Raw genomic sequence first — 12,037 nt, forward strand, 5'->3', positions numbered from 1 at the left:
CTTTTAAGGCTTGCATGAGGCCAGTCTTTTTCTGATCTCCTCAGAACATGACAGCTTACAAAGTGGTTCATGCTGTCTGCTTACTCCTTTGTGAAATTAAGATTATGGATACCAGACATATCATGCTTAACGAGTGGCAGTTGTTGCCAGAGGATGGGGTGTTGGCTGTTGCTTCCAGAATAGGCATTCGCTACCAAAATCCCAACACAAATGTCAGAGATGGGGAAATGGGAACTCTAAGGGGAGGACTTAGCATTTACCCTTGTAAGTCCTGTGATTGTGCATCTCAGAGTATGCAGGTTATCCATGATTATTTCTCCAGCCAAAGGAGAAAAGTCTTTGGACATGCTCCATTCCACTGGAAAGGGGTGGGATGGGGAGGGTATGGAGAGAGAGGGGGTGGGGTGGGAGGGAGGGAGGGAGAGGCGGGGAGGAGAAAAGGAGGAGGAAGAGGAGAAAAAAAGGAGGAGAAGGAGGAGGAGGAGGGAGGAGAAGAATAATAACATCAAATTCAGTTATATATCAAGAAATATCATAGAAACTCTAGCATATAATCCCTCTCAAAAACAGTAAGCTTACCTGCCATTCCCAATATTTGCATATCTAACAATCATCCTTTGGATGGTCGCTTTCCAAGTTCCCCATTTTTTTTTTTAATTTTTATTTTGAAATAATTTCAAACATATAGGACAGTTGCAAATACAATACAAACCCCATGCAGAGAATTCCAACACCCCCCCATCCCCAGATATCCGTATCTACCAATTTTACATTTTGCTACCTTTGCAGTACCCCTTTCTTTCTCTTTCCTTCCTTCCTTCCTCTTTCCCTCCCTCTCTCCCCCCTCTTTCTTTCAACTATATCTATTATCTTTCTATCAATTATCTATCTACCTATTTATCATCTTCTGAACATTTGAGAGCAGGTTGCATATATCATACTCCTTGAACTCATAACACTTCCATGTACATTTCCTACGAACAAGGATAATCACTTATGTCATTAACTTAACTGCAGTTAATTCAAGAAAATTAATATGGATATAAAGCTTAAATTCTATGTTCCAATTTTTCCTTATGACCCCTTTGAGCTTTTCTTCTCCATTCTTAGATCTACTCCAGTATCATATATCTTAATTAACTTTTTTTTTAAATTAAGTATGTAAAAAAAATTTTTTTTTAAAAAAGATATACAATAAAAAAACATTTCAAACAAACCATATCAAGGGAGTAAGAAAAAGACAACCAACCTAAAATAACTACTTTACTTCCAACATGTTCTTACTCTACCCCAAGAAAATAACCTAATATAGCAACATTTCTGTGAACTTGTTCCTACCATACCCATTAGAAATTAACAAGCCAAAGTCATTCCTGGGGCATTCCCAGAACATTAAATTTACCCACGATAGCTCATCTGTTCTTATTGGGTTATCGTTTCCCCTTCATTAATTGCTCTCTATCGCTAGTTCCCCTACATTCTACATTATAAACAATTTATTTTAGGAGTGTGTTGTTTAACCTCCAGGTGTTTGTGAATTTTCTAAGTCACTGATGGTTACTGACTTCTGAATGTATTCCATTGTGGTCAGAGAATGTGCTTTGAATAATTTCAATTTTTTAAATTTATTGAGGCTTGTTTTATGTCTCAGCATATTGTCTATTCCGGAGAAAGTTCCGTGATCACTAGAGAAGAATGTGTATCCTGGTGATTTGGTATGTGATGTTCTTTCTATATATGTCTGTTAAATCCAATTCATTTATCAGATTGTTTAGGTTTTCAATTTCCTTATTGGTCTTCTGTCTGGTTGATCTATCTATAGGAGAGAGTGATGTGTTTGAAGTCTCCCACAATTATTGTAGAAACATCCATTACATCCTTTAGTTTTGCTAGTGTTTGTCTCATGTATTTTGTGGCATCATGATTGGGTGCATAAACATTTATGATTGTTATTTCTTCTTGTTGAACTGCCCCTTTTATTAGTATGTAGTGGCCTTTTTTGTTTCTCATAATATCCTTGCATTTAAAGTTTATTTTATCTGAGATTAATATTGCTACCTCTGCTTTCTTTTGGCTGTAGCTTGCATGAAATATTTTTTCCATCCTTTCACTTTCAATTTCTTTGTGTCCCTGTGTCTAAGATGAGTCTCTTGTATGCAACATATTGAAGGTCATATTTTTTGATCCATTCTGCCAATCTGTATCTTTTAATTGGGGAGTTCAATCCATTTACATTCAATGTTATTACTGTGAAAGCATTTCTTGAATCAGTCACCCTATCCTTTGGTTTATGTTTGTCAGATATATTTTTCCCCTCTCTCTCTTAATGTCCTTTATTGAACCAATATTGAATCTCTTTAGTACTGAACCTTTCTCCATCTCTCTCCCTCCTTTCTTTGTTTCTCTCTCTCTGTAGGGCTCCCTTTAGTATCTGAAGTAGGGCAGGACTTTCATTAGCAAAATCTCTCAGCATTTATTTGTCTGTGAAAAATTTAAGCTCTCCCTCAAATTTGAAGGAGAGCTTTGCTGGACAAAGTATTCTTGGTTGGAAATTTTTCTCTTTCAGGATTTTAAATATGTCATGCCACTGCCTTCTCGCCTCCATGGTTGCTGCTGAGTAGTCACTACTTAGTCTTATGCTGTTTTCTTTGTATGTGGTGAATTTCTTTCCTCTTGTTGCTTTTAGAACTTGCTCCTTCTCTTCAGTATTTGATAGTCTGATCAGAATATGTCTCAGAGTGGGTTTATTTGGATTTATTCTATTTGGAGTTTGCTGGGCATTTTTGCTTTGCGTATTTATATTGTGTAGAAGGTTTGGGAAGTTTTCCCCCACAATTTCTTTGAATACACTTTCTAGACCTTTACCCTTCTCTTCCCCTTCTGGGACACCAATGAGTCTTATATTTGGACATTTTATTTTATCGATCATATCCCTGAGCTCCATTTTGATTTTTTTGATTTTTTTCCCCATTCTTTCTTTTGTTCTTTCATTTTCCATTCTGTGGTTCTCGAGCTCGCTGACTCATTGTTCAGCTTCCACTAGCCTTGTACTATGAGTATCCAGAATCTTTTTAATTTGGTCAACAGTTTCTTTCATTTCCATACGATCATCTATTTTTTTTATTTACTCTTGCAATTTCTTCTTTATGCTCTTCTAGGGTCTTCTTCATGTCCTTTAAATCCTGTACCATGCTCTCATTGTTTGACTTTAGTTCTTTGATTAATTGTGCCAAATACTGCGTCTCTTCTGATCTTTTGATTTGGGTGTTTGGGTTTGGGTTCACCATATTGCCTGGTTTTATCATATGCTTTAAAATTTTCTGTTGTTTTTGGCCTCTTGGCATTTGTTTTACTTGATAGGGTTCTTTTAGGATATGTAGGATTATTCAAAGAAGAATCTCTAATTTGTCAGATTTACGGCTTGGTGGCGTACACTTTCTCTAACTAACCAGTAGATGGCATCTGTGAGTCACCTATTCCCCTCAAGTCAGTTCTCTCCAACTTTGTCTTTGTGGCGTGTGGGGGTCTAATTCATGTGGGGTCCAATTGGTGCACCAAGTTTGGTGTGTTGTTGGTGCTGTCCGCCCTAAGTGTGGGGCATGTGTATGAGTGGTTAGGGAGGCAGGGCGGCTTTAATAATCAAACCTCCCAGGTGTTCCTGGAGATTTAAGGCTGTTGCAAGAGTCTAAACCTTCATTTCAGTCTCACCACAGATTGTCTCTGCTGCTGATCCACAAGTCTTTGGTATTGGCTTATGGTCCCTGGGATTTCCAAGTGGGTCCCTCTTCCAAGCTGTGTCCTTCTAAGGCCTCTGCTGAGGGAAGGTTGTGCTATGTCACAAGTGTGCGCTGACCCTCAAGGGAAGTTCTGGGCTGCCGGGCTGTGTAGGTGCGTTCCCAGTCTGCTGTAAGGATGGCTGTATGGGGTGTGCCAATTTCCCCCTTTTCACACAGCTCTGCCTTCCCAGCTCTGGGACAATTAGCTGTGGGTGCATGAAAGGCTATTGTCCACGCCTGACACTGTGGTGTGTGAGCGTGCCACTGGAAACATCGCCCGTCACACTGGGTTTCTTGGCACCGCTCTGGGCTGAGGCCCCGGTGCCGGGCAGGAGCGTTCCCAGCCCGCCAGGAAGATGGCTGCAAGGGGCGTGGTTTTTTCCCCTTTTGGCTAACCTCTGCCTTCCTCGTTCTGAGACAATTAGCAGCGGGTGTGTGAAAGGCTATCTTCCACGCCAGATATTGAGGCATTTGCACAGCCTGTTCCTGTCGCACTTCACTGTGCAGTTCTCGCTGCCATAGTTGCAGCTGCTTTTGGGTTTTTTTAAAAAAGAACTAGTCTGCCTCCAAACGCCAACCCTCGGTTTCCCCACACCGCAGCATGGCTACCGTGTATTCAGCCTCTTACTCACTCGTTTCAGAATGCAGACTCCCAGTTTCACCAAGTGCATGGTCCCTATGGATTTAGCAGACCTTGTCCAGCTGGTGCATCGCTGGAACTAGTGTTCTGGGTCACTTTCTGGTTTTTAATCTCGTATTTTTCACAGAGGTGTTTTTTTGCCCTGTCTCACCTAGCCACCATCTTAGGTTCTCCCCAATTATTTTTTAAAACAAGAAGGGATAAAAAGCAGTAATTCAAAAGTGATTAACATACCCTATGATTTTTTGAAGCTCAATAAATATAATGTATATTGCAGTGTTCTTATGTGAGATATAATTTATATTAAATATACTGTCCATGAGACTTGCTATATGGTATGGTATATGTGTGTGTGTGTGTGCATGAGCATGTGTATATGTGTATGTGTATATTATATGTATATGTATATAGACACACTCAGGTGCATTAAATATAAAGGTTCATTGTATATAGATGATATATTATTTACTGAATGTGAGAAGTGACAGGCACATTAGGATATTACCTTCTAGTCACTCCCTGAGCCTGGGTTCTGTCTCACCATTCCCCTGAAAAATGCTCATTCAGATTCCCAAAGACATTCTTATTCCAAATCAAGACACTTCCCTTTATTTCCCTCTGACTATTTTAAACCTTCTCCTTCTGAAAACTTTCTCTTTGTCTGGCATCTCATACACCCCTCCTCTTGCTCTTCTTTTCCCTGATCCCTCCTCTTCAGCCCTAGCATGGGGCTTGTAGTTGTTCAATTTGTCTCTTCCTCCTGGCATCCCCAAAGTGGGTGTTCATTCACAGTTAAATCATCCAAACTCCAACAGCTCGTTTTACCCTGAGACCATGTTCTTTTATAAAATTTTCCATTGGTTGAAAAAACCACGTGCAGGAAAGGTAAACTGTGCATCATCAGTAAAAAGTGTCTCATGTAACAGTTTACACCTGGCAAGCCTAAAAGAAGCAGGAGCTTAAGGGGTCCAAGTCACACAGAAGACAAGGCCTCCATGTTCCTAAACCTCACTGTGACAAGCTATAGGCCTTTGGATTTAAATCATACTCTCTGTGGCACTTTAAACTTTAAAACAAAACCAAACCATCCCCAAATCCTGCTGCTGCCCTCGGGAAACATACAATTCCCCTGCTTTAGAATTGCTGCCCACCATCATCTGCTTCTTTTCTTTATGCTCCAGGAAATCTACCTTGCTTTCCTCATTCCCTTGAAATTGTTCTCCCCAAATTCCTAGTTCTCTGATAGGCAGCAAAAACCTCTTCTTGGAAAATTCTGCCACCTTTGGCATCCTCCACTTTTTGAAACTTTCTTTCCCTTGGTTTCAGTTGCATCCTGACTTATTGTTCCCCTACCTCTTTGACTGCCTCTACCCAGGCTCTCCCTGGTTCCTCTTTTTCTTCTTCTCTTGGTGTGAAGTTCCTTGGGAGTCTGGTTTTTGGCTCTCTTTTCACTCTACATTCTTGCCCTTATCCACATTTATGCCTCCAACTATGACTCTCAAAACCGCAATTTTAGGTCTAGCTTCACTGATTTCTTCTCTACATCTCTACTTGAGAGTCCGCAAATACTTCTCTTTACCCAAATAAATCTCTCCTCGTTTTCTCAGTTTCAGTCAAGGGCAATGCCGTATATCCAATTACCCAACCAAAAATCTCAGAAGGATCCTTGCTTCCTGTTTTTCCTCAATTCCTCACAATCAGTTGATCACTAAACCCAGTAGATTCTACCCTTAAAATGTCTCCCCTAAATTCCCGTTACCTCCTCACATTGCAGTTACCCTAGAACGGGCCTTCATAATCATGAGCATCAAATCTGAAATAGTCTTCTGATTTTTTTCCTCCATGATTCCTTATCTTTATGTATAGTCCTCTTACTATAGCCAGAAATATAGTTTAAAACACAGATCTAATTATTGCATACCTTCATTTAAAATCTTTTCATCGTGTCCATTTGCTTTCAGAATAAGATTAATTTTTCACAGGGTATTCCAGGACCTTCATCATCTGGTTCCTCAACCTTACACTATTAACCTGCCTCTCCTGCCATTCCCCAAATGGAAGTCCCTGTTCTATTAGTCCCTGTTACCTGATTATTTTGTGTATTTTTATGCCTCTGTGCCTTTTGCTCTCGGTGAATCCCTATTCATCCTTTAAGATCTAGCAAAATCAACTCTAAATTCCTCAGGAAAAATTGATTAAATACACTTGTCTCTGTGCTCCCAAGTCCTTTATTCATAGGGTAAGTGCATGATTTATTACACTGTATTGTATTATGTTTTATTGTATATGTCTCTTCTCTTCTTAGATTGTGCAAATCTTGAGAATAGGAAAAGTGCCATTCATTTTTTTCTTTTCTAGTACCTATGTCTGTGCTTGATGCATAGAAGGTACTTGCTAAACATTTTACAGCTGAAAGACATACATACATACATATATTATGTGTGTGTGTTTGCCAAAATAGACTAATTTTTTATGGAGATATATTTTTTCTATGTAAATCTTCTTTTCCAGTCTCTTGCCCTTTGAAGCTCAGACTAGTTGTAAAATTTAATTGGAGTTAAATGATTAAGATTATCTATTAGCTCTCCTTACAAATACATAGTCTAAAACATATATAATTTTTTTCAGAACATTTAATTCTGCTGATGAGCTACTAGCTCTTTAAGAAGCCAAATCTCTGAAAGCCAAATTGGGGAGGGCTTTTTTTTTTTTTAACATTGTTTTTATTGTGAAATATAGCATATATACAAAAAAGTGATAACTTTCAAAGTATGATTTAACAAGTAGTTAGCAAATTTCAAAGAATGCTTTGGGATACAGCTCCACCATTTCAGTTATTTCCTTATTGTGAAGTATAACATATATACCAAAAGGTGATAACTTTCAAAGTATGATTAATCAGAGAATAATGGACTTAATTCTAGCTAAAGAAAAGAAGGATTGAGGGAGTTATTGCAAACATAATAAAATGAAAATCTGTGACATATGTACAAGAACATCTAGAAAGAGCAAAAAATATAGGAACATTCTGGAAATAAATACACCCTCGATTTGCATAGAGGCATGCATGATTGATGGCTGTGGTGCAGCTCCAAGCTGAAGGTTGGGAATCAAGGACTTTGGACTCCAGGCTAAGGATTCAGGGTGAATTTCTAATAGAAGAGCTGGGGATTAGTCAGAACAATACTAGATTATTTGGCAAGAGATTAATTAAAAGTTGTTCAAAGATACAATATTTAAAATTTCTCAAGAAACTGCAGTTTATTTTTTGCATAAATCTGTTCATGTTCTGTTGAAATGTATTTTACAAAGCATGTTTCAGGTGGAAATGAGGGCCTGGATTCTTTAAAACAAAGCAACATAAAAAACAAATAGAAGTAGGGTTGTAAGGAGATGTGGGCTTGCTCTGAGGTCAATGGATAGTTTTAAACATATAAGTCTAATTTGATTGTATAACACATCTGGGTTTCAAAGGGAAGGGCTAGAGAAGGAGAAGATTCACACTGAAGGAAAAAAAATTCTTGGTGTTGGAATGGGCAATCAATTCTGGGGCAACCAACAGTTTTTTTTCCCTCTATGTCCTTCCTTGGGGTGGTGGACTCCTTCAAGCCTGAAGCCATGTAGACAAGAAAGAAGCTTCTCATCATTTAAAGAATGAAGAGGAGAAACAGATTGAACAGGATTCACTTTGAGACACAGCCAGGAGTTCTACGACAGTCACTAAGCAGGGTGTCTGGAAAGTTGTGTGTAGGTAGTTTAAAAACTTAATATTAAATCCACGAGAAAATCACTTATAAGCCTGCTCTAAATGCCTGAAGGGCTGGAGCAGTGTATATGAAGTTTAAAACTATATGAGACTTATAATTTTAGATAAAGATCAGGGCAACTGTTTCTACTTAGGTCTGGGAAATTGAAACAGGGTTTAATCATGCAATGGCTCATAGCAGTTAAAAATTAGCAAGAAAGGTACCAGCTAAAATCTAGGTGTTAGTATTTCTTAAAATTTGGCTCTGGCTCAAACTGTGATTCATTATATTTATATCAAGTCACTACGAGTGTTTTAAATGTGATGCTTTGTTATTTTAACAAATATTTAATTTTTATCTGAGCTTGAGAAATATAGTCATTTGGGCAGAAACAGTCTAGCTGAACACCACTGTTTTCCTGATGACAACCATATAATCTACAGGTCAAAAGCTTAAGAAGAAAAAAAAAAAAAAAACTCTTCAAGATCTGGTCTTGCCACCTAAAGTCTATAAAGTGATGGAAAATGTCACAAGATCAGTGACGAGAGTAGAAAATTCACAACCAGAAGTGTTAGGGTGCACACACAGAAAATATAGTCTAAAACTCAGGTAAAGTTCAAATCTCATGGTGTGGACTGTGTGAGTAATACACACTTGCTTTAGCTAGAATACTCTTAAGTTGCAGGCCAGCTTCTTGCGAGATGAAGACTGACTTTGCAAAAGTAAAGGCACAAAGAGATAACACTGCAGCAAAGTGTAATTAATTTGTATTCAATTGATTCAAAACCAAACAAAACTGCTCTTGTCCAGGTTCTCCCTAAAGTCTCAACTGCCTCAAAACCCAGATTTGTTTTATCTGGTTCACACACCAGGATTACTCTGTGAATGCTATGCTCTCTTCCCTCTTGCCCAGGTGCCACCCAAACCTTCCGCGTTAGCCCCACTAGTCACTGGACCTTTCAGCCAAAGAACTGTTGCTCATGCTGTTTCCTTTCTTGGCATGTCCTCCTCCTCCCAGAAACTTCTACCCCATCATTCAAACAGGCCCAGCTCAAAGTCCCTTGCTTTCTGAAGCTTTACCTGGCTTCCCAAGGCAGAAGGCATTTCTCTCTCACCAAATTTCCCAAAGCAATTTTGTTTTGCTATGGGAAAACAATTGCCTGATTGTTTTGTATTTATTTTTTGAGAGATCTCTCTCATTTGCAGTTATGAGCTCCTTGAGGGCAGGGGCCATGTCTAATACTGGAATCTAAAACACCTATCACAGCACCTAGCACAGAGAGTGAGTCTCAATAAACGTTGGGTGAATTGAATACTTGATCCTTGACTTCAGAATGCTTAAAGTGTAAGATGATAGAAATCTAATATTGGTACATAGAGAACAAGAATATTGTCAGAATGGAGAAAAATATGATCAAAAACGGGATGGAAGTTGCTTATTAAGCTGCCCAGGCAGTGGTTGAGATGGAACCAGTTCCTGGCCTCGAGAGTCCCAGCATCTTGTGCTCTTCACTTGTCCACACCGCCTCTCAGAAACCAAGAGAAAAAAAAAAGTTTATTTCCTATTCCCTATCAGCACTTCTGTGGAACCAAAACAGCATTCTTACTGGCCACACTCACCCTGGCGCCTTAGCTAATGAACGGAATTTGGCTAGACTGCCCAGCCCAGCACCAGGGCATTATGAAATCTTCCACTGATCCATCTAATTGTGTAGTTTCTAACCTTTCAGGCCAACCATAGCACAAGAGGAAGAGAGAGAGAGAGAGAGACATGCTGAGAAACCCAAAGCGAGATCAAATACAGTCATTTCTAGAGATGAGATGTGTCTTGCTGAAGCATGAACCCGCTCAACAGTTGTGGGTTTTAAATTAGGAACTGACGTGAAAACTCTGGATCTGGGAATTCTGTTTAGCTCTGGCAAAATACGAGGTTGGAGCCGCTTGCATTTTTTATTTTAAATTCCCCTGGTAGTCCTAGGAGCAGGGGCATGCATTACTTTCAAACAAGAATCTTTATTGTTTGCGTAGCACACAGTCTTCCAGTTAATTAGAAAAACATTTTTTTCCCAAATTAAATTTCCCTAGAAAAACAATGATTTAAATTAAGGGCAAAAGGCTTTTTTTTGGTGGGGGAGGGAGGCACTCAGAAAACTTTCCTGCACCCACTGCTGATTAAAAGCAAAAATGGAATTGGAGGTCTATATTCATTTATTTATTGTCAGACTCTGCCATCCACAAAAATAATATGTGCCTCTCTGTGTACGTTGTGCACTGGCTCAGTATTGCCTGCCATACGATAGAGGCACACACAGATAAAGATAGAAAAGAGAAATACCAAAATTTTCAGGTTTTTGAAAATTACATTAATTCTATAAGTAACCACAAAAATGTCTGCTCCACAGTTTGATTAATTTGCTGTTTTATTTGCCTTCTAATAATTTATCCTGTATGGCTCTTACCTAAATTCATTCTTTCCCTTGATCCCTTTGGTTTTCTAAATAAAAGTTGCGGTCATTTTTATTATTCTTACTATTAATAACTGTTCTCCCTCTGCACCCACTTGGGGCTCGTGAAATGTTTGTTGAATGAATACCAGTCTTCCAGAGACCAGCTGCTACCAGCATAGTGTCTCCAGTGAGCTTTACCTTTCATGTACTTTTTTGCATGTTTAACCAGGGGTATCTTAAAAAAATTTTCTTTTTCAGCAATTTCTGCAATTTGGAGATGAATAAGTCTGAATAATCTGCATTAGTGGAGTTTGGAAGCATAAATACTGCCCAAACCCAAATCATACAGAAATCTTTTTTTTTTTCACACCTTAGGAAGACATTAAGTATGTCTTTCCTTAGAAGATTCACGTACTGATTTTCCTAGAATGTCAAACTGACAGTTGGGAAAGTTCTCAGGTTTATCACAATGTACAAAGTGCAAAATCTACTCATCATGTCACCACTAACACTGAGTAGTGAGAAAGGGTGGCTTTTAGAGGTAGCATAAATAGGGCAGTGGAGGGAGTCAGAACTTGCCCCAGGTCTATCTTTAGATGGAATAAATCCAGTAGCTGGTCCCTGTGGCTTGTGAGAGTTGATTGTTAAAATTTTAGGAATTTTGTGACCTAGGGGTTAAACACAGCCACTGTTAAAAATTGAATTGTATAAACTTAAAATCAAATAAATTATATTAAAAACAAAGATAGTAAATATTCAAAACTCATCACTCCCTAACTATTTTACTACATTTTATGATTGTCTAGGCTCTTGGGGTTACTGACATCTATTGTATCTGTCTAACGTAAATAATACCTAATGGTATAGTACTCTCTATCTCTTCCCAGCTCTGGGTTCAGTGACATCACCTTGGTAGCTTGAAATTGGCCATAGTGGGAATATTTACATCATAGAAATTGGCAAATGCCATTGGATCAGAGCTTGATTTATTATTTTGTAAACGGTCCAGACCAGGAGACAAACCACAGTTTCTTGGGTCAAATCCAGCCTGTGACCTGTTTTTGTATAGCTCAGGAGCTGAGGATGGTTTTTACATTTTTAAAGGGTTGGAAACAAAAACAACAACAACAAAGAAGAATATTTGACAGAGACCGTATGTGACCCATGAAGCCTAATATATTTACTTCTTTACAGGAGAAATTTGCTGATCTCTGGTCTAGATTTAAGAAGGTGATGGAAAAAAATGTTAGTAATGCAGATTAAATTCTAAAGTTTTCTGTAGCTGTTTCATTGTAAATAGCACAACAAATTGAGGAAATATTCTTCCAGTACTGGAAAACTATTATCTAATTCAACCAAGAAGTTGCCTCCATCATTAATGAATGACTGAAGTTCCAACATACGTCTTGGTTGTTTCATGTTTGTTTT

At 38.5% G+C, this 12,037-nt stretch overlaps 1 protein-coding gene across 4 annotated transcripts in view; it reads right to left on the reverse strand.

Moving 5' to 3' along the window:
* The window catches only part of ANKFN1 (ankyrin repeat and fibronectin type III domain containing 1), a 389,228-nt gene that overhangs the window by 76,070 nt on the left and 301,121 nt on the right, over positions 1–12,037 (reverse strand). For 3 of the 4 annotated variants that reach the window (XM_037809529.1, XM_037809532.1, XM_037809530.1), the window contains exon 8: positions 261–358. The exons of the other annotated variant lie outside the window; for it this stretch is intronic. In XM_037809529.1, the coding sequence (XP_037665457.1) occupies positions 261–358 (98 nt within the window). The remainder of the gene's footprint in view (positions 1–260; positions 359–12,037) is intronic. 4 annotated transcript variants of the gene reach the window in all.

Source organism: Choloepus didactylus, chromosome 18, assembly GCF_015220235.1.
Source record: "Choloepus didactylus isolate mChoDid1 chromosome 18, mChoDid1.pri, whole genome shotgun sequence".
NCBI lineage: Eukaryota > Metazoa > Chordata > Mammalia > Pilosa > Megalonychidae > Choloepus > Choloepus didactylus.